At 35.6% G+C, this 24713-nt stretch overlaps 1 protein-coding gene across 1 annotated transcript; it reads right to left on the bottom strand.

Annotated features, from left to right (window-relative positions):
• Nucleotides 1-8140: 8140 nt before the first annotated feature.
• Nucleotides 8141-21099, bottom strand: LOC148299444 (lamin-C-like; the record flags this gene model as incomplete). Its single annotated transcript, XM_088276084.1, has 9 exons — nt 8141-10467; nt 16532-16713; nt 17158-17379; nt 18055-18292; nt 18385-18590; nt 19232-19372; nt 19578-19760; nt 20093-20230; nt 20967-21099. Coding segments are annotated over 8 exons (1441 nt in total), but the record flags the coding sequence as incomplete, so codon positions are not given.
• Between the last annotated feature and the right edge of the window lie 3614 nt (nt 21100-24713).

Below are 24713 nucleotides of genomic sequence, written 5' to 3'. Positions count from 1 at the left end.
TTCATTATTTTTACCATGCTCTTTATGTACAAGGTTCATAGATCACTAAGCGGATTTTTGTTTCATAAGAAAGTTATAAAACTTAAAAAATATGTTTTATTTTAACCTGTGTTGGGAACAGGTGGGATAATCTAGTGTGGGCTAATCAGAAACTTCTCAGCATTTGCTCATTGCTGGAGGAAACCACGTAAGATTCCTCAGGAGAAGCCGGACTGTTGACTGTCGTCAACAGGCCTTCCGTTCCAGTAGAAGAGGGTTTTGCATTTTGTGTCCTAACTTGGTTTATGGTAGCAATGTCTTTCACTATTTTTATCACGTATGATACCACCTCTCGTGACGGTTCCTTATGAACTATCACGGATTCGATGTCGGATAGGTCCTCAAATTAATATGACTAGAACGCTCTAGGATGTAAAGCCATCAAGTAAAAAGAAAAAGAAGAAATTTGAACAATAATCGTAATCATAAAGGAGGAATCCGTTTCGGTAAGAGAATTCTGAGATTATGTCGGGGTTGATATAATGTGAAGATTAACAAAACCCTTTATTTTAGCCATTAGACAAGCATCCCACAGCCCTTACAGCCTAAGCTATAAAGGTCATTATTCCCTACACACATTCTTCTGACCTCTATTTCAGAGATAGCGCAGAAATGTTAACTTTTTGTCATAATTACACATTTTTATAATATTCTTCTAACAAATTTTATTTGACCCCACCCCCTGGGAATTAACCCGGCACCTCCAGTACGGTAGCCGAGTGTGCTGACCACTACACTATGGAGGTGGACATTTTTTTTTACTATAAATAAAATAAAAGTAAAAAAAAACCGTTAGCAATATCAGTACAGCCAGGTGCATTGGCGTGTTTACGATGCATGCAAATAAACATATAGTAAAGTAGGTAGGCGTGCAAAATGGCTGTAGTAAGGAAGGGGTGGCATCGGTCGGGGGGCGAGGGATGACGGAGGAAGGGGGGGGAGGATGCTCGAAGGACGGGAGGTTGATGACCCTACGAATATCGCGCGCAAAATATGTATGGGGAATACTCCATACTAGTGCCATCTGGCGGCCGCAAGACGAAATAAACCATGAATTAGAAATGAGTTGCGTCTCGGATGTTTGCCCTTTAAAAAAATACTTGAGGTATCTACTATAATAATAATAATAAATTGGATAATTTTTTATAGCGCCATTTTCGTAAAATACTACCCCAAGGAAGCTTACAAATACATGAATAATAATAATAAAAATAGGATGATGATGATAATGATATACAAAAAATAAATGGATTAAAACTAGTCGAGTCTGGAGCGGGGAAAAGATGAGCTGACAAATTAAAACGCCTTCCTCTTGATCCCATGGGCTGGAGAAAGGCCAAGGTGTTGGGCAGGACGCCTTCCTGAGCGACGGTCGTCACGCTGGAGGGCAGCTTGTTGAGATCTTCGTCATTGTGGATGGCCAACTTCCAACTTCCAGACTAGCACAGTTCAAACGGGACTTTACTTTTAGCCTCTTTTGCCGCCCTTCCGTGATCCGACATGATGGCTATGTCTCTGAGGTTTTCCGCTTTCGCATTTATACGGATGGAGCTGGCGTAGTTGAGGTATTTAAAGTTGTAGTTCGATTTCATAAAACTTAACCGTTTAAGCACATGTTCTAGGATCGTTATTGTCTGCATATTTTTATTGTAGTCATTTATTCTCGAGAAGCTGGGGGTTTCGAATTAATAAACTGTGGTCGTAACGTACCCTTAAGGGACGAACACAAAGCACTTTTTAACATGTGTTCATTTGGCACAGATTCTCAGAAATACACTACACCGTTTAGGACCGCATTGCTATATTGAACGACGCAATGATATTCTTGATGCACTTTCATCAGTTAACAGCTAACCTTTGTAAAATTATAACTTTTAACCATTTTTAGTCAACACCAATCACAATATTTATAGATGAGAAAAAATTGGAGACTTGAGATGTAAATGTCCAGAAAAATTAAATAAATGATGGAGCGTGGTTCTTTCAGCAGCCGCGTCGGGCGCTCGAAGAACCACAGTATCTACTACTTAAGTAAATATTTTTTTGGCGGTATTCGGTAATATTGTTAAAATTTTACTAAGCAGAAGTCTATAGAAAAATTATATTAGGTTGTCATCAGCTGACTATATGACGTACATACTTAAGGCCCAGTATTCGATAAGATCTTAATTTTCTTTAAACCCAATTAACATTTGACGTAATTGAATTTCTTTTTAAAACACCGATTTTGTATTGAAAAAATTAATTTTTCTTTGAAATAAATATATGGTTTTGAAAAGAAAATAGTTATTGAAAGGTAAGGAGAAAAAATTATAAAAATATTTTTTCAATACATAATTTCAAAAACAAAAAAAATCTTTTTGTATGTTAACAAAAAAATTGGTCATGACCTGACTTCTGGCTCTTTGCGTTGCCGGAAGAAAACTGAAATTTATTATTGCAAGCATGGCCTTAATTTTGAAATTATTGTGGTTGATGAAGGGTGCTGTGTGTTTTAGGTTTTCATATTAGGGTGCTGCTGGGTAATGTTGCCTTTGTGTTGCGGTTAAGATTTTGTGATAGGATTATTTTTCAATTGTTCTTTAGGATTGTGTTGGGTTTGTATCAGGAAAATTGCGCTACCTATGAAAGGGATTCGTGATAGAAATGGGTGAAAGATGGTTGAGTGGGAATATTATGATTGAATCTTCTGTGCGAATGCTTTTACACGGCTCCGTGTGTCTGTTGTGCTGACTAACAAAACTAACTAGATACTAATCCGCTGGCCAAACTGAGGCATTTTTAGGAACCCGGTGATGTTATCCATGTTGGCATTAATTTAGATTATCGGTGATAGAGATATTGAAAGCTATTAAATGTAAATTTTTGGTAAATTCGAGTCACAACTTAATCATTTTACAAATATAAATGGATTTAATAATAAATTGTTCATATGATTAGAAAACTTATTCAATTCTAATTCAATATTCAATATTTTTTATACTGGGAATCAAGACAAAATATAAATGACAACAATATAAACATATTATAACAAGAATATCACATAGGTGGTTAACCTAAAATAATGTTTTTTTTTGACAAACATTGATGATATACAAAAAGTTGATATATTTTAAATTACTCGCATTTAAGTTAAATATCATCTTATATTTAAAAGGAAATATGTACTTACATTTCTTTAGGGATCAATTATTTTTCGCCGGATTTCGACGCCAAAAAGAATAATACGCACAGATATTTTTGACGTTTGACAGCTGAAAGTTGCTAGTTGTTAAAAAATAATGCTGCCAGTACATTTTTTTAAAAGTGGAAGGTATCTACCGGCTTTATACATATGTATATAATAAATCTTTATTCTAGCTTGACTAAGTGGTGGGTGCAATACTTAGTCAGCCATATATGTTGGAGAGATGTGTAGATGAAGTTTAACTCGCTGGCAAACGCAGCACTGTGCTCCAGTGCCGCCACATGTCCAGCTCCCATCTGCGCTCCACAAGACGCTTTATGATGAGGTTGGAACTCTTCATTAGCCTCTCCCGGAAGCCTCCACTCGGTGCCTTAATATATATATATATATATATATATATATATATATATATATATATATATATATATATATATATATATATATATATATATATATATATATATATATATATATATATATATATATATATATATATATATATATATATATATATATATATATATATATATATATATATATATATATATATATATATATATATATATATATATATATATATATATATATATTTTTATTTATTTTATTTATTTATTTATTGAACGGCTGAAGCCTTTAAAGTAATACATATAATACATATATACAGTATCTAATACAAAAAAAAAATTAAAAATACACTAATGAATACACTAATAGAGAAACAAAAAATCTTGTAACAAATAGTCTTATAACATAAAATCATAATTAAAAAAATAAAATAACAAGTAGTAAGCACTAGTAAATAAACGTCTCCTACAAACACTATCGGCGAGCAGTAAGAGAGAGTGAAACACAACGTTTAAATTTATCCATTATAACATGGAGAAGAAATGCTGAGAAAGTACAGATTTCAAGGAGGATAACAATATATTGAATAAATCTATAGTTTCAAAAGCATTGGCTAACATGTGAAGCCGCGGAATATGGCATAGTTTGCATTATGTACAAATACTGCGAATACAGATTTTTGCCTAGTACCTTTTTGGCGCACGCTAAGCTTTATTTGGTTTAGGAGATCAGGGCTGTCCAAAAAATTGTTAATAATTTTATATAACAGAACCAGATCAGTGATTTCCCTTCTATCACTTAGATTTATCAATTTAAGCCGCTTCATTATGCAATTATAATCTAACTCAACAATGGGTATATTTAGTTTAAAATTAATATATCTAAGGAACTTGTGTTTAATTATTATATTAATATATCTAAGGCACTTTTCAAGATTTAGATAAAGTGCATTCCTAGAGCACCACAATTGAAGTTTATCAAGATTTTTTTGAAGAATAAAGTTATCATCAGGAGTTTTGATAAGTCTGTAAATCTTGAGATCATCAGCGAATAAAAGTGTTTGGACATCGTGAAATATACTAGAAATATCATTTACAAATAAAAGAAATAAAATAGGGCCAAGGTGAGATCCTTGTGGGACACCACTCTTAGCAACAAAAGGTGAAGATTCGATGCCTTTAATCTTCACGCACAAGACTCTGTCACATAAATAGCTGTCGATCCAGTTTATAAAACTACCTGTTATTCCCATCGCTTTTAGCTTCTCGAGAAGGATATGATGAGAGACTCGGTCGAAGGCTTTGCTAAAATCAGTGTAGATAGAGTCAATTTGATGCCCTCCAGCTATACCTTCAATTATATAGTTTTGGTATATTAATAGGTTAGAAACTGTAGATCTACCCTGAGTAAATCCATGTTGTGTACTTGATATTACTTTAGATACTTCAGGTTGAATGGCATCTAGCACAAGAGACTCGAAAAGTTTAGGTAATGCAGAAAGAATGGAAATTGGACGATAATTTAACACATTACCTCTATCTCCCTTTTTAAAGATAGGTGTAAGATAAGATTTTTTCCAATATTTAGGAAAACAACCTGTTGACAAAGAATTATTAAACAATTTACATAAGGGAACAATTAGTGATTCCATACATTTAACTAAGAAAATATTAGGAATATTGTCTGGACCAGGGGACTTCTTACAATCAAGTTTTAAAATTTTCCTTTTGATACTGTCAGGGTGTATACAGAATGTATGTAAATTAAAATAATCCAGAATATCAGTAGATCGTGTGTAAGTGTGTGCTGTAGAGTCGTACACACTACCAAAGAATTCTGAAAATAGATTAACTATTATTTCCAGATTGTCACTGGATCTACCATTCAAGTACATAGTGTTGGGATAACCACAGTCATCATTACGTACTGAATTGGTGAATTTCCAGAGTGCTTTTACATTGTCTTTGACTGAGTTTTCAACGGTATGTATATAATTCGAGTAGCATACTAATGACAGAGACTTGCATTGTGCCCTTAATTTTGAGAATATACTATAATGATTTACGCTATTCGTTCTTTTAAAAATTAAACGAGCAATCTTTTTTTCAGTTATAATGTTAATTAATTCTTTGGTGAACCATTTGGGATAAATATTTGTTTTATAGTTTACAACTGGTACATTTTGTTCAACTACTTTATAAATTATGGAGTAAAATTGTTCAATATATATATATATATATATATATATATATATATATATATATATATATATATACATATTGTTCAATAAATTGTTCAATATGTATATATATATATATATTTATATATATATATATATATATTTATATATATATATATATATATATATATATATATATTATCTGTATACAGCAACCCCCCCCATTATGTTGAGATAGGTACCGCGTTATAGGAGGGAACGCTATAAGTGGTTAATGTTTTATATTGTAATTTTACATTTTGACCAGTGGAAATTTCTGAAATGAGTCATTATTATATTAAAATACCAATTGAAAACATTTACCTTTTATAACGTTCTCTCCGATAACACGGTACTTATCTCAACATTATAGGAGGGGTTTACTATATATGTATTATGGTAGGGACTGACCTCCACATTTTGTCATAACATTGCGCGTGGTGAGCGCTACGATTATGGATGGAGCGCTCGGCTCGCTGTACTGACTATACGAATGCTGGCATCGTAACGTGTTACGTTACGACGAAATGACTCCGATCAGTCCTTACCATTAGATGTCTCAGCAGAGGTAAAGCGTCTTTTTATATGAAGGGAATATGGATGGTAAAATAAATATATAAACTTACACAATTTTATCGATTTCCTAATATGTACTATATTTATGAAGCATTTTATTGTGCTGGGAATATAGAAGTCCGTTCACATGGCTTACAATCTACCATGGACTAGCTTACGTAATCACTTCACACATTGAGTAGCGGTTACCATGCAGCCATTATTAAATATCCATTCTGTCTTAATTTTCAGAAGTTATCCAGGGTTGAAAAATATTTATATAAGTATGGAGAGTATCTCAAAAACAGTTTTATCTTAGATGTTATTGCCATCTGTTGAGGTTTTTGTGATGTAAATTGTTTTCCCCGTCTGACCATAGGTGATAATTATGTATCTCAAATTTGTTTTTGTGTACATATTGTGGGACGCCTGAAATACTAACTCAATTAATATTGATCTTGTCTCTAATATTGATTTCTAGCCTTCTATGTAGTAAAATAACTTGAAAATGTTAATAATTTACACTTTACATCTTTTGACTAATGAAATATAGTTTCCTATGAGTCGCTTATGAAATTATTATTTATTAACCTGTCCGGGAGTATGGCCGTACATGTACGGCCATACCAAACTTTTCTCAAAGGAGTTTGGACGTACATGTACGGCCGATACAAAATATGATTTATGACACGATTTATATCAAAACATGTTAAAAACATGATTTATCGGTATTTTGATATAAATCATGTTTACTGGGGTAAATATCTTTGTTTATTCAAGAAAACATGTTGCTTATAGCATCGACTATAATATAAAAATTTAAAAGTAAAAAAAAAAAAACACAAAAACAAATTCACTCCTCAGATACAGTTTTGTCCGGAGAAACTCACACCCAGACAGGTTAAACCATATCCGCTTCCTATGTGGAGCATATGGAGTCCACAATGTCTCCAGGCTTTTCTGTCGGCTACCAGCTCCTTTGCAACCTCCCAAGTAAGATCCGTGTCTCGAAGTTCTGACAAGAACTGCCGACAAATTGACAGCAGTGGTCGTCCTGGGCGGCGCGAACCTGATGCCTTGTAAAAGAAGCAAGATTAAGGCTCTCGGGGGGCATGCGGAGTACATGGCCAAGCCAACTGAATCGCCTTTTCTTGATGAGAGTGTGACCAAGATTTGCTGCGTCCTTCGTTCTTCTCTTCATTCCTCACAAAGTCAAACCGCCGCATGCCTAAAATTATTCACAGATACCGATTCTCAAAGCTAAGTACATGGCTGTTCTAGGCCCTTGTAGGGTGCCATGTTTCACGCTGTATAAGAGAATAGGAGCAATGCAGGCATTATATAGGCGGCATTTGGTCTTGACCAAGTATAAATCCGATCTTCAGATAACCTTCATACTGTTAAATGCAGACCCTGCGAGTCCTAATCGCACTCCCAGTTCCTTTCAAAGGCTGCTACATAAAATAATTAAATTATAGTCATCTTGAATATAAAAAGTGAACTCGGAGACAGGAATAGGTGTTTATATATTTATAGAGTTGCCTTAATTTTACATCCAAGGAATAATGTTTGTTTTTAATGTATAATATGTACATTAAAAAAGCTAAGAGTTCCCGTTTACAAGGGTATACGTAGGAATGTCGATACGTCTGTCAACATTAAAGCCCACCTTATTTTGGTTCCAAATATATCTATAACATAAGGAGTGCTAACGCTAATCGAGATAGCAAAATGGTTCCAAAACATGATCGAGGAAAATAAATACAATAAAAGTTTAAATAAAGTATTTATTTATTTTTCATACATAAAAATAATTATGTAAGATGACTCGAAGAATTCATTTACTTCTTCAAATATCATCACGTATGATTACGTTAACATTACTTCGCAATGTGCAAAGTAGATATAAGCTTTCATATAATAAAAATTTAGAACACAATGATCGTAGAACACAGACTGCTCACACTAGTTATTGGTGTTCTAATTACTATGTATATTAAGTGTAGGTTCTCCGTTCATTTAGGGACTAAAATGAGAGGGACATTACTTGTTCAAAAATTAAAATAGCATTTACTCATTTCAAGGGATGACATATTTATTTAGAAGTAAAATATTGGACTGATTTAAATTAAGTGAAATTACGTACTTTGACCCTTAGAATTGGGTATATCGGAGAACCCATTGTACGGAGCAAATAAGACACATAATTATCATTTTATAAAAAATCATGAAGTTCAATTTAAGATAAATGTTAAGTTTTTAAAAAATATTACTTAAAAATGAAAAATATTCTAAATATAGGAAAGAATTCTTATTGACCATTCACCAGATCCGGCTTATTAATTAATACATGATAAAAAATTGGACAGAAAAGAAAGAGAACTTACTAAATTTCCAAACATTATTTACTAACAACACAAAATTACTATCATTTCAATATTAGTGAAAATAAATTGGCATAAAGAAAGAAAATTTGCAAGTCATATACATTGTATATTATTTAGTTCCTATAAATCCACAGTAAAAATTATACGAAAACATCAACTTAAATATTAAATATCTAAAAAAAATACTCTCTCCACTTTAAATGCGCGTGTATAATTTCTGTCGCTATGCTGCGGAGGTAAACGCGTAATACTTATGGCCCCATTAGTAAATCGCATCTGATATAGATTATGAAACTGTTATTTGATGAAGTAGCGGTAATCTAAAAGTCTCTCATTTGATGTAAAATTCTCGGATCAGTAGTTGCAACGAATACAAAATTAATAATATCTGTAATGCAATACACAATACAGGCGGCCCTCAACTTTCACACACGATTGGTTCCTGAAAATGTGTCCAAATGTTGAAAGTTTCAAAGCAAAGAGATGTAAAAAAACATGAATATACATAATTGCTGTCTTCTGGAAACGATCTTTGTATTTTTTTTGCAAAACACATCACATTAACATACGCTCTGATACGTTTAAGGCAGGCACACCCAAGTTTTTCAGAATTTCATACAAAAATTCTCAATTTGGAATATTTTCTACTTGAGAAAAAGCGTCCGCGAGCATGGCACATAGTTTTTGTCACACGCTACCGTGCTCCCGGGTGATGAGCGAAAGTCGAGGGCCATCTGTACAAGAATATAAAAAAAAACTGTCTTATAAAATCTCAAATTGATAGTTTGCTGTGTGTCAATATTGGGACATATTACACTGTCGAGACAGTTATGGTCATAAAGCCAAATGTGACACGCGTACCTCGGCCAGATAGCCGCAGAATTACAATCATGATTCTATTTTCCCATCAACCGCTTGTTAACTTCAAAGTGTCTACGTATTAAAGTGACATCAAAATTAGTGTAGATTTAAAAATACATATATATTTTAGGCTAGTATACTAACTACTAATAAAATTTTCAAACGGTGTAATTATCACTTATAAAATATATGCTCCATAATGTTGTAACAACAGAATCGTGGCGTCGTCCGACACTCGGTGGAGTGGATGGTTTGTTGTACACGAGTCGTATAACTAGCGAGTAGGATAGACTAACTTCTCTATAGGTCGGCAGTGGGTGAAGCGCAGATTTGTCTTTGTACCTATAGAGGTGATATTACCTTATCCCTAATGGTGCTGTTTGTTTTCTAGAGTTAACCTATTGTAGGAAGTCAGTTAAACCATTGCAAACTTGGATTTGTGCTCATCAACACTATTAAGAAACAGCATGTTGTTAATAATTAGTGATTCCATCAATCTTAAACAAACGGGTATGTATTGCCATAAAAGATTTCAAAAAAATAATTTATAATTGAAAAGGGTTTCCAACTGATTTTATATCCAAACACCTAATGGCACAAAGGAATATTAAATTAATGTTTTTGGTAATGCTGAGAAGACACTAAGGCGACTTGCGCAATTGCGCTTTTCCGACAGTCCCGTTGACTTTGTGCACGGTACGAAGGACAGCCGGCGAATGACTGAATACATATTTACTACCTGTTAATTCTAAGATCAAACCCAAGATCTGCAATAATCCGACGAGAGAACTCGCCACAAACTGAATGCTGTATAACGATACTTTATTTGTAAGGCAGGACTGGTGGTGTTACATGATGGAGCACTTCTCCTCACCCTAGAAACATACAAAATAAAACATTGCTTATTCAAAACTGAAAATAATCAATCCAAATTAAGTACAGGCACAATGTCAAGGCTACGCAATTTTATGGAGTACATACTAGGTCTGCCTCAATATTCATACACTGTCTGCAGTGCATTCTACAATACTGTACTTATCTGGCAATAGTTGCCACATAAATAAATAATTACAATAATACAGAAATAATTGTGATAACCAGTATTGTAGAACCGAGACAAATATATGGAAGAGCTTTGATAGGATGGAGAGATACTAACTAGATTTGGTATCTCTCTACGAGGTATACTTTTTTTTAGGACAGGGATGGGGAACTTGCGACCACTTGACTACTCTTATACGGCCTTTTAACATGTGCTAATTTATATATACAATGAAACCTACCTTTAGCGGTCACCTTTAGGAATGTAAACATGGCCGTTATATGGGGGTGACCAGTCTCGAGAGGGTAATAAAACGGAATCACTCTATAACTGCCATAACAGACTGCTTGTTAGCTGAATTCGCAGTGTTACCAGTTTCTCAAAAGTACATATGCGCCCTGGCAATTTAACAGGAAGCAATATCTGTTAAGCCACATTCAAGGGAGATTATCCTCAGTTGGAGCTATTCCCGTTTTAAAATGACTATTCCTAGTAAACTGGTTTTTATATCTTCTTCTTTCAATCCCTTTCCTTACATAGGACACTGCATCATATAAACGTAGTGTAACCTTGATCATTAACTACTACTACTACTACTACTACCATCACGCCGTTTCCCCGCAGGGGTAGGCAGAGAGGATGGAACGCCACACTCTTCTGTCCTGACATACACTCCTAGCCTCCTTCACATCCATACATCTAGTCATACATGCCCTCCGATTACGCAGACTTTTGACACCGCCAGATTTTAGGTTCTGATTGATCTGATCGTGCCAAGTCTTTTTCGGTCGTCCACGTTCTGTTTTCCCTCTCACATTCGCCACATATATTTTCTTAGTCATTCTCTCGCTATCCATTCGCTCCACATGTCCATACCACCGCAAAGAGCTCTTTCTAATCTTTTCAATTATTCCTCGTTCAGCCTTACATTCCTTTCTTATATCGTCGTTTTTAATTCTGTCATACAATGATTTTCCACACATTCGTCTGAGGGAGCGCATTTCAACAGCATTCACTCTGCTTTCATCCTTCCTTTGCCAGTTCCATGTTTCGCTTCCATACATTATTGTCGGTACTAGCACGCCGTTGTAAACCGCTATCTTGGCTTCCATGGACATATTCTTATTCCCAATCACTCTGTTAAAAGCACCATGTGATCATTAACACATGAAGGAAAATTAAATTTATTTGACCCCCCCACCTGAGAATCGAACACGGGACCTCCAATACGGTAGCCGAGCGTGCTGACCCTTACATTATGGAGGCGGCCTTTATATGGAGGTAATTTACCCAAGAATAATAATTTGTCAAATAGCTTTTTGTGACCTTGACCATTTTATGGAGGGACCGCATTTTAGAGGTTAAAATGTATGTTTTCTTATTTAAAAAATTTGGAAATACAAAATTGACTGTAATGGAGAGGTGTCCATTGTTCAGAGGTGACCGCTAATAGAGGTTTTTCTGTATACAAACTTCTGTATGTAACTTAGACGCAAAAAGTAGTAAATGGATTGATTTGACATTTTTATAAACGTAGCCTTATGTAGAATCAGATGACAAGACAAGAGGCAGAGAATGTATAAATGCGTGCATAAATGACATGTAAATATTGAAACCTTTCACCATTGAGAATCAGAGATAGAATAAATAAAGAATGTTATAAACCACAGACATTTTGCAGTTCTTACACCATAAACCACAAGTATAATTATAACTGGCGTAACTACATAAATGCATTTTAAATTTCATTTAAAATGCTTTTTTCTTGTTTTATTCTTAAATGATTTTGATTTTGAAACAGCTTGATGGAAGAAACTGAAGAGCAGGACTGATGACCTTGTCTTTGTGTAAACAAGAATCAACTTGTTACATCATCAATATATAGGAATGAGAGCCCTGTATGTATTCAGTCCCCGGAATCGGGGAAAATGTTTTCCTGTAGCTTCTCATTTTCGATACATATAATTTCAGCATAAATTAAAAATTAAAATAAAAACCATCTTGAAGATTTTTTTCAATGTTAAAAAACTCAAAGATGTTATTTTTCTTTGTATATTATTTTAACATCGCTATTGGAATAACTATATCTAGGGGCAACTGCTGCGCCTATGGACAAATTCCTGATTTTTCAATAGAACAATTCTAATTTATTCCTTAGTAGAGTTGAATAGGGATGTAAGAGACCTGAACATAACAGAAACCTCTTTAAAATCAAACTGACTTATGGTCCAGTCTTTTTACCCCTCCGTAAGAGAAAGCATGGATATAAAAGAGACCTCTTTAGAAGAGAAAAATGTCCCAGTCCCTTGGGCTTTCTTATATCCAGGTTTGAATGTATATTGTTCTTTATTTATTATTTTTCATATTGACAAGAAATAGTTAAATAAACAGTAGATATAATTAACACTTTGACTGACGAGTTTAACTGAAGATTTTATTTGATAAAAAGGGCAGGTTTTTTATGTCAAATATATGATATTCAGATATGTTCGAAACATTAAAAGTAATACCGACATTGGCCGATAGAGTCTACTACAGTTCGTACAAATAAAGCTCATAAAATAATACCGTAAAATCAGTTTGAGCTACTTCTTTGCAAATACGCTAAGGCCCTTTTTTACGCCTGTATGTGGTACGGGCAAAGGGTTAAAAACATGATTAGAAATTTCAGTCTTTCATTTGTGAGATATAAGTAGTGTCCACAGGTATGGCATTTGCCCCTTTATATGTATTACGTAAACAGTTAACATGCAATTTTATAAAACAACATGCAAAATATAAATAAACTCGTTTATGGCATAAAATAATAAATAAATATATAAACATGTCCTTACCATTGAGCACTGTACTTCTAATGGCTAAATATGCAAGGGCTGCTTAGAAAGTAAGAAGCGGGTGTCTTAAAAATAAAGGTCTTGATTAAATACGCCAAATCCAATATTGCATGAACAGGTCATTCATTTTCCCAGATTTTTATCTTTTTGCATTCCCTCTTATTCTTGCAATCTCTTGACTTGATTCGACGCATTTTTACTAAGCTAAATGTTTATTTCAAGGGTGGACACGATGATTTTTATGATGGAAAAAAATTATGGCAGCAAAAAATGTGTAGAGACACATATAGAGACTGCAAAAAGCGCACTTTTATTCTCGCCGTATTTGATTTTTCCCCTAGAACCAAAAATTTCTAGAGTGGCATCTGACCAGAAAAATAAATGGTAGCTATGACTATTTGATCCGACTGGGTTCCAAGTTCTGTAGTGTTTGTGTTTAAGGAATCATGATGCGAAAGGCTCTCGGAAAGAATACAGAAGAAAATCCTCAATTTTTTTCCTTCATGAAGAAGTATGTATGGTTCTTTGCTGGTTACAAACCGACGCAGAGAATAGTGACCTCTTAATATTGCAAAATTTGACAAGATGTGCCAAAAAAGAATTCATTTTTCTTATTTTTGTTTCCTTCTAATTTTATTTGAAATTTTAGCCAGAATACTTTTTTTTTGAGTTCTCTAAAATTTTTTATGTAAAATCATCAAAGGGAGAAGAATTTCTACATATTTTTTTTAATAATGGGATAATTCGAATTATGTGTACAAGTCTATTACTGTTACCATTGTCCATAAAGTCACTAAATAGCGAAACTAAGTATAAAGGAGCTATTCAAAATTGGATAATGGAGGTGGGTAGATTTGAAATAGATCGCATCATTCGGCCATGCCTTACTTGATTGGATAAGTCTTATTTATCCTAATAACATAGACAAATTAGTACATGTAATTTTATAATATGTATCACAAATAACCCAGTGAGGGTACATTATTGTAAATTGTAATTATGTGTATGATAAAAAATAAATAAAGTATGTAAAGTATAAGACTTATCATTTGAAATCTGGGTCTTCTAGACACTACACTATAGATGAGCCTGAATAATTGTGTCTATTACCAAGTGGATATTGGAAATTGATAACTTGTAAGCAATCTTATTGATCATTGTGATCAGTAGAGATCAGATTTTATATTTTCCGAACCTAATTTATCGATGGATCCGGAAAACCAATTATTGAATATATGTATACATGTATCACAAATTCATAATTGAGACTTTGGAATACAATATAAATTTTCATCTGTAATAATGATGCCTGGTGTCCACTTGTGTAGTGCCTTAGTCTAAATGTGTCACCAATCTTGGGATATTGGCGCCATCATCATAATTCGATGTTAATATTCTCAGAGTAATGAATGTCTTCATAAATTAAACACTTTAGGTAGAGTACTTTCATAACAGCCCTATAACATATGTACAAAAAAGGAAATTAAAAAAAGGCAGTTCAAGAAATAAAAAAAGGTTTAAGCCAAGGAGTCTACGTATAGTTGAGCTCTCTGTCATCGTTCCATTTTCTAGTAAGCAAAATGTCCGCTTACTCATTTTAGTAAATTAGTTTTCATTATATTCCATTGTCCCAATTTCTTGTTAACATCACACCGGAGACATGTTAATAGTTAAAGTTTAGAAATAGTAAATGCATCGAGTTAATTTAGAGCAATAATTCTCGGCCCAAATTTGTTTTGCAAGATTAGATTAAGTAACGGACAGATTTAACAAATAATTATATGGATGAAAATGAATGAAACTAAGTGCGAGTGAAATTTAAACGGAATAAAAGATAATTCACAAAAATGAAGGTGCAAATGATAAAAGAATGAGTAACAATAATCGAGTAACAATGGGCTGGAATATATTATATTAGAATGCAAAAGTGGACAGACAGTGTAAAGCGTGTCGACGCAGCATAGTTGTGTTAGCACAGAACACCGTAACCGCCTGGAACACCGACTGACCGCAATTCACTAACGACTTCACATTTCTAGGCCTCAGCATAACTCTTGACCCGACACGATCGCGCACAGCAGACAGAGGACATTCATTCATTCTCGCCAGATCCAAACTGTTACGCATACAAAATTTCAACAAAAGACTCTTGTTAAAACCTCATACGACATAACCAGAGTCAAGAGATTGCGCTGATAATCTAAAAATGTGTGGTAAAAGGAACACAATCTGCAATTGAAGAATTGAAAGAATCTATTGACAGCGTGGAAATATTAGAAGCCAACAGAAATTTCATCACTTGCAGATCTAATGCCTTAATAATCATATATGAAAAAGTGTCTATGGTAAGAAATCATCATATTACTCAAAACGGATTCTGCGAAAATTCTACTTTCTTAAAACAAAATATGAGGTGTTTTCATACAATTCATAAGGATATTACTGAAACTAGTTTATTTATTTAATTTAGATTTACTATGTAGAATTTCATGATCTATTTTTACTGATATAAATTCAAATACAATTAGTGGACTGTTTCGTGTTGTGAGGCCATGCCATTATCATAGCATAAAAGTTTTAGGTAAATGCATTCACTACATAAGAGAAGAATTCAATTTCATTAAGACAGCTTCAAAAATATTTTGTACTTAAATACATGTGCGTATCTGTTTTCTTTTGACACAGATTGATAATGCCCCCGCAAGGTAAAACAGCTGTCACAAAAGTAAATAAATTCAGTAAAACCAGAGATCATGTTTGATTTACATTAACAATAATAAAATAGGATAAGAAGAATTGATTTGAATCAAAATTGAAATACATACTACTTTTGATATACAAATACTAGTTTTGTTCATAGACTACTTTTGGTGAAATGGATATTAATACAGAAAGGTTATTGAGTCATTTTTTTGAAGAAGCAGTGAGTAAGATATGAGGATTTCACATCACGGGACTAGTTTTCATAAGGCGGGCTAAAAGTTGGTGTTTCCAGGGGGCGTGGCGGCGGTGCGGTACAGAAAGGCGGCGGACAGAGCTGGCGTACGCAGACCCCCGGCTTACCACTAGAAGTAACGGCGGGCGCTCATGGTGGACACGTGGTGCGTGAAGGCGGTGGGAGAAGGGGCGGGGGCTACCTGGGGCAGCTCCGCGTACTCGTGGCGGGGCAGCTTGTGCGCGAGCTCGCGGTGCCGCGCCGAGCTCGTGCTCACCTGCCGGCGCTGACGCTCCGATATCGCCATCTCCTGCAACATACAACGCCCATTCTTTCAGATACTCATTCACGTAGTTATATAGCAAAAGTTTGTTGAATCAAAATTTACTAGAGCGAAATTTTCTAAATAATTCAATGTAAGATTGGCTAATGAAAATTTAAAACAGTAAAATCTTTAGGACAGTCCAGAGAGGTCTTAAATAAATATTAGATTAATATATAATCTTACCCCTGGGAATTGAATCCGACCTCTGGCATGGTAGTAGCGTAGTGTAGTGGTTAACGGATTTAAATTTAACGAATAGGGCCATTACACAAATTAAATTTATTTCATCAAAAAATAATGTGATAATAATAGACCGTGCACTAGTAAAATTAGGCATAGGTATCATTAGGAACATTACAAGCGGCAGTACTTTACTGCGAGTGGACAGGAGAAGGGAACGTTGAGGAGTTGAAGGAAGAAGTACTATACCTCCTGGTTCTGGTTGAGCAGCACGGTGGTCATGGTGTCGGCCACGAACCACTTCTGCCCCTTCATGACGATGGAGTGCGGAGGCTCGTGCTCGTGGCCCGAGTCGGCGGACCACACGGTGGCCGTTGCGCCCGGCTCCAGCTTCACCGAGCGGTGGAAGCGGAAGGCCGTCTCCAGCGTGCCCGCGCGCCGCACTACCTGCCAGCCCGACAGCGACAGCTCCTGGACACGAAGGCGGAGACATTCACATCAAGTAATCAAATAAATAATCTCCACAGGCACTTTAAATTCAGATATCTCTACAAGCACACAAATTCACAGATTGTATCTCTATAGATATTGCAGAGACTCCAATATTTTTTTTACCGGACTAAATTTATGCCAAGTTTTCCTCGGTCTTCCTCATAATATATATATAAGGAAGACATTACTATCTACTATTAGAATCCTAACTGTCTATCAAACCTCATCCCTTAGTTTTTCCCCCTACGTCCTTCCCTAAACTCCTTTCTTCCTTTGCTTTCCTTATTATTATCAATTTGTAATTTGTGTTTTTTTTTTTAATGTTCAAGTACTATCTACCCTCTGCAAACAGCTATACATATGTTATCAAACATTTTGACCAATATGACTAGTCTGTTTTTGGTTGGTTGGAAGATATTTGTATTTATCAATAAACCCGCCAATGTACTTAAATAAGAATTCACAAAAAAATTTCATGCAATCATGTTATGATGTGTGGAGTAAAAACAAACAATAGGGAATATTAATTGGGCACTTCTCTGAATAAAGTTAAATGGTATCCTTAGTTTATTATAGGTAGTGTAGGATTTTCTAGTAAATGGAATATACTATATTTGAGTAAAATTGTTTAGTGTTATAAATTATCATACTGACCTTCTTTCCTTTGTTGTGCACCTTGATGAAGCTGCCCTCGGGGCAGACTTCGGCGATCTCGAGGTCTCCCTTGGCGCTGCTGGTCACCGTGTAGTCGGACAGGCTGCGCTCCTCGCTCTCATCCAGCAGCACGCGCTTGCGAGCCGAGCGCAGCGGGGTGCCGCGCCGCACGGACCCGGACACGCTCGCCGTCTTGGACATCATCGACTCGGACGGAGAAGAAGGGGTCAGGTTCAGCCTGGAAGCGGAAGTAATTACAGGTGAAAATCCACTGAGCTGTCTGGTCGCCCCCGTAACGGCTGGTTAGAAGTGAAGTCAGTGGTGCCCAACCTCTCCTCCTCGCCCTGCAGCAGTGTGCGGTAGGTGGCGATCTCCAGATCCAGGCTGGTCTTGATGTCCATGAGCTGCGCGTACTCCTTGAGCTGCTCCGCCATCTCGTCTCGTAGGCGCGACAGTTCCGCCTCCAGCGACGCGAGGTCGCCCGCGTGCCGCGCCCTCTCACTCTGCAGTGTCTTCTCCAGGTCGCGGCAACGCGCCTACATACAGACAATCAGATTAATTTACTTTTAAGGTGATTACCTACCTGACAACAGATAAAACCAGAGGGATCGGGCGCATTAGAAGCCTCTATAGGCGATCAGGTAGCACTAGGATCTAAGAAGCTAAGTATCAGCATTATCTACTCTTTTCTCTCGGCTTTCAATCACCATTATAATGAGTTGTTTCCAAAGGCGTACATTCTATATAGGCAGAAAAGCAGTGCCTTCCCTGGATTACTCGCATTCCATATTGGAACACGACTAGTGCCTACTATGCCTTATTTTTACCAACCCTAATTAAAAGGTCTGTGCACGCCACTGGTTGTTTCATCATCATTAAACTAAAGTCTAATATTTGTATCATGTGTGATAAAATTCAAGTGTTTTAAATAAATAAATAATGATCACTCAAATAATCCTTCTAATAGAAAGGTAATGTATTGCACACAAATATTAAATGACAAAATTATAAATGTAAACAGAGATTTTTGGTAAAGTAAGATAAAAATTTGATACTTTTTGAGAAGAATGGAACCATGAGCGGCCATTGGACAAAAAGTCTCGCAGTAAAGCTCGTATTACTTTTCAACAGCATAAATTTTTCAAACCGATTATTTTATTTGCAATATGGAACTTACGTTGAGTGAGTTGTTGGACGTTTCCAACTCCGAAATTCTCAAGTTTAGTCCGTCGACTTGCAGACGAGCACTGCGGAGTTCCTCGACCGCCAGTCCCGTGGCGTTGCTGTTGCGGCCGGCTGCCGCTTGGAGAGCCTTTATCTGGTAACGGTGAATCAAACTCCACATTATTAATTTATTAAGGAGAAAGAGTAATGATTGAAAACGTTTTGTAATTCCAATATAAAACAAAAAATCTTTGGAAAAAAATACCAAAATAATAATTGATATGTAAGTCAAAAATAATTAACAAGAATATCTAAGTCATTTTGAGTACTCAGTACCGGAGATATGGTTTTGGACTAACCTTGCTGTCGTATCTGCCCTCGAGTTCTTCTCGGTTGGCACGCACGTGCGCCTCCTGCTGTTCGCGGAGCTCCTGCAGGGACTGCTGCAGCTTGGCCTCGTACTGCTGCGCCAGCCGCCCGTCGATTTCGCTGATCTCCACCTGCCTCCTGGACCTGGTCTCCGTCAGCTCCTGCTGGTAGATCTGCCCGCACAACACGATCCAATAAAATCTCTCGTTAAAACATCTGTCAACTATTACTTTTGAAATTTGTTTGACCAAGTTATTTACTGCTGGGTAATATATCCAAAATTAAACAACGTTTATTGGATTGAATTCTACATTTATTTATGTATATGTTAATACGTGGACAAATCAATATGGAATTCTACCAACTGTCTGCAGTTACAATAAATTATTTACTGCCATTGACCCCAGTAAATCTAGAGTCTACTGGATGTATACAATGTTTTGAATACAGCATATTTATTTAAAGGCAAAAGATTAAGCAAATTGCTATCAATTTGATTCGTTACCTGATCCTTGAACATCAGCTCTTCCCGGTAACTCTGAATGGTGTTCTCCAAGTCGATGCGGCACAAGGTCTCTTCCTCGAAGGCTTTGCGGGTATCGGCGAGCAGTTTGCGAAGTTGCTCCAATTCCTTTGCCAATTCCTGTAATCAAAAAAACATAATGGTTAAATAATTTGTGCTAATTTGTACATGATATCAAAAGAAAACCAATCACATAATCATTACGTTCAATGTACTACCATGATAATGTTATCTTTAGTAAAAATGACAGTGGATAATAATTTATATCCTTCAGTATTTAATGTAACATATATGAGTTATAAGTAGTACAGCAAAAGCCATTCAGGAGTCATGTTACAATTTGTAATCTGAGCTTTTGTATTTCCCTTGTAAGGGTCACCACACAGATTTATCTTACTTATTATTTTTCTTCTTCTGACCAGGCTCTACATTGGATAGATGTATCCACTAGTTAATTGCAATTGGAATGATAAAAAATCTGAAGATTTATTTTGACCATCCCGGGAATCAAAACCGGGAGCGGACGCGCGGTAGTCAATCACGTTAACCACTTATATTAATCTGCGTTAACATAATTCAATTTTGGCTTCATTTGAATTTGCTAGGATCAAAAGCTTCCTCTTAAGCTGGCAGCGAATAACGCACTAGTGACATCACAACAGGTTTGAGTTCCACACAACAGACAACACAACCTTTGCTTCAAAAGCAGAACATTATGAAAATATGGTTACCCTATTACATTTTTATTCAAATAATGAGCATGTTTATTACAGATTGAGAGGTCATTTATTCTCATATATTGTCTTTTTCAACACTCAGTGGTGCATAAGGCACTGAACGGATCTGATTGAATTACCTGTGCGTCATCTTGCGCCTTCTTTTTGTCAGCGAGTGCCGAGTTGTACTTGTTGTTATACTCCATGTAGCGAGCCTCAAACATGCGCGACGTGTTCTCCGCATTTGTCAGATCTTTGGTCTTCTTGTCAAGGCTGGAAACAATCATAAAAAAGTATATAAGACAGGGTCATTTATAGAAGCTAATAGATAATCTAGTTACTGAACTGCACATCCAGTTGGTTATAAGTCTGTGCCACTTTTGAAGATGCCCAATGCGCGACAGTTTGTGACAGTGCGGTATTAGAAATTAAATCATCAATTTATTTGGAAGATTTGTTGTCATCTTAATGATTTACGACTTAAAATATAGTTATTTCTTCTTGCTAATGATTTCTGCAAAAATAATCCTAAAAGAGAATATCCTTTTGTATAGTTACACGGGAAAATGTTGATCTTAGGGACCGCCTTAATCAGACAAAATATATCTGCATATTGCGATAGTAACTTGAGCGCTCGAGTTTAAGAATGAAAGAGATGCAAAGTAAAATGGTCGCTTTTGCAGTATTTAGATATTATATTTAATATATCATCTCCGACAAAGCTTGAATAGATAATTTATTTTGACATCGAAACCACAATACTGATGTATTGTTACAAAATATGGTGCGGTGATGGCCATGGCTAAGGTATGGAATAAGTGCTAACAGTGGTTAGATATAGATGACTGATATCTATTTGGTTCCTGGCCGGATGTTATTTAGTTTGGAAATTTAATAGAGAAAAAACATGGCTACTATAAATATGGATTTGTAATGAACTGCAAGGTATTAAGACCCAAAGTGGAATTTCAGAAGTAGCACGTAAAAAACAATATGCGTTTTATTTTACATTTTTTACCTATATGGAAGGAATAATATATTTTATAAAATACGTATTTCTTCGTTGCGGAATCGGATTCCCGCCAAATATAGTTCGCGAGATCTCCGCACCGAATTATTGGCGCTGCCGCATGTCTCCGCGGTTATGCGGAAAAGTAATCGGCAGCCGCAGCCGGTTACCGGCAGCATGGCGGCCGGCTTTTAAATGTCAACAAATATAGTCGGAATGATAATGCCGAACAAACGGAGTTATGTAAGCAACCGCATTCCTCAGTACAATTAATGAATAGTCGTAAAAATTATTTTCATTAATATAACCTAAAATCGTTGAAATTTTGGGTACCATACAGTCACAAGTAATGGTAATGTATTCTGAGGAGCCGCGCGACTTTTTTTTCCTCTAAAAAAGTTCGTTGATATAATGTAATTTTTATTCCGAGCACGTTGTACATTTTCGAGTATTGCAGACGGTAATATGTTCGCGTTTGTATTTGTGGAGGTATCAATTCCTAATCGGATGATGACGACACGCGTGACGCCGGTGGTCCATATTCAGAGAGCTGGTCCTCAGAATGGGTAACTGGACAGTTTTTAGACACGAGCACTAGACTAGCGTGAATAACAATTTATTTATAGAACAAACGAACGCTAAGAAGAAAAAAATACATCTGTTATCCGTGATTCTATAAATATAAAATTAAAAGTTTTCAATGCACAGGTCTATTTGTTGACTACTTATACATAGGTACATATTTTGTCGATTTAATTAAAGATTTACATTTTGTTTACGTAACTTATTCAAACCCTTATCCGCACCCAATGGTGCATAGGGCACTGCATCATATAAACGCAATGTTATCTTGATCGTTGACACACGAAGGAAAGGTGATCAGCCCTCCACTTCAGGTACCAGTCCAGGGTATATATTGAATGAATATTAGAGTGAAAAAATCACTTATATTTAATTGACCCCCCTGGGAAAAGAACCCGGAACCTCCAGCATGGTAGCCGATCGCGCTGACCATTACTCTATGGAGGTGGACACGTTTTCGTAACAGACTCTTTTATTATTTTTTTCCTATCCTATTGCACACATTACCCGGAAGACACGGATGCTTCAGATGTCAATCCAGAAGAAAGTACTAAAATCTGTCGACCCCGCTGAGAACAAACCAACGACACCCCATAATTACTGGACATGTGATGATGTAAGAGAAAAATAAACGAAATTAAAATTGTGAGAGAGACGCGTAGAAAAAAATATGTACTTATTGAGCGATTCCTAGAATGAGCATTATTTGGGAGAGATTATCAGGTTTCGTTTAAATTTGGCAGTTTTATGAACGTGTACTTATGGCTGCAGTCATGTTAATAATACGGAAAAAACTGTAATATTTAGAAGATGAAATTTAAATGGTGGTCAAATAAAATGCAGTGGCCTGTAACTGGTGTAGCCACCTCGAATAACGCAGATGTCGTCATTACTCGAAGCACAGAAGGCCGCGGCTATTTTCCCAATAGAATGATGTCATTCGTAAAAATGTTTGAACGTGTTCGGAATCACACGACACAGATATCGTGGATATTCGTTAAAAATACCTCCCCCGCCCCACAGGCAGACAAATATTGCCAGTAGGTTAGAAAAATTCGCGAATAAATCGAATAGGCACGAAGGAATGTCTAGTAGTAGGATGGCAACACTGTTATAAACCGTCGAGGATAATAATACATAGTGAAAAATAATTTAGTTTCTACATTCAAAAATATATGTGTCGTCATCAATAAATGAACAGTAGATGGCGTAAAGGGGCATTCAAATGAAAACGGTTAATTATTTGCAAAAGTTAAACGATTAATTCGGAAAGTCATATTACCTGCTTAAAATATCAGACAATTGGAATTTACCTATATGTATGTATGTATTATATGATGATCGATACCTGGTTAAATTGCCTTTAAAATAATATCATAGTACAATATAATACATAATATTATTTTAAAGGCTGTTTAGTGTGAAGTATGCTTTGTATAAAAGTAATTATTTTAATTTGTCCGCGTATTCCACATAAATTCAATTAATCCTTGACATATTATCTCGAGATTAAATTATTTTAGACAGACAAAATACCGGCATTTTTAAAACGCCGCAACGTTTTATAAAGAAATACGCGGGATTTGTAAGTTTATGGATATTCAAACTGGTTCTTTATTTCTATCGGTTCGGAATTCAGTTCGGATAATTTATTTTACGTTGGTTACAGGTTACAGCAATGCAATACGTGTTTTATATCCAAAATAAAGTCTGAACGCCCCGCGGACCAAATTATTTAACCGTTTCTTGTAACTCCCTTTGTGAGAGCGATTTAAACAATAAACATTAATTGAATTTGATGTGTGTACGGATGTCAAGGGGTGGAAGAACCCATCTCAAAGAAATGAAACAACACTGTGAGGAACAAAAGGGATTGAACCACAGCTATTTATAAAAATAAATCATCATTTTTAGCTGTAAACATTATATGTTCATCTTAAAAATTCTCGTACGATCGAGCTATGAAAAATAAATTCATCTACTCGTGTAAATTTTAAAACAACCTTGTAATTAACCCTAGATAACTCAACATTCGTCCACGCGACGACGCCCTTCTCCGAAAAAGTCAAGTGCACCTATTTCCCCGCACCCCGCACCCGCCAGGCTTTGTTTACGGAATATTTATTGTTAAATGTCTCTTACATTCATTCCTAATAAACCAAACTTAAATGTCATGTAACCAGTTACTATTTTCAATAAATACTTTTGATAATTTCCACGTTTTTAATTGCGTAGTACGCCTGACGAATGTTTAGTTACTATGTATCTACTAATATAGTACAGTTATCTAGGGTTA

This window comes from Brachycentrus maculatus, unplaced genomic scaffold, assembly GCF_059751285.1.
Source record: "Brachycentrus maculatus isolate JH-2025_06_01 unplaced genomic scaffold, ASM5975128v1 h1tg001141l, whole genome shotgun sequence".
Classification (NCBI taxonomy): Eukaryota; Metazoa; Arthropoda; class Insecta; order Trichoptera; family Brachycentridae; genus Brachycentrus; species Brachycentrus maculatus.
This window is presented reverse-complemented; position numbering and strand designations above follow the sequence as displayed.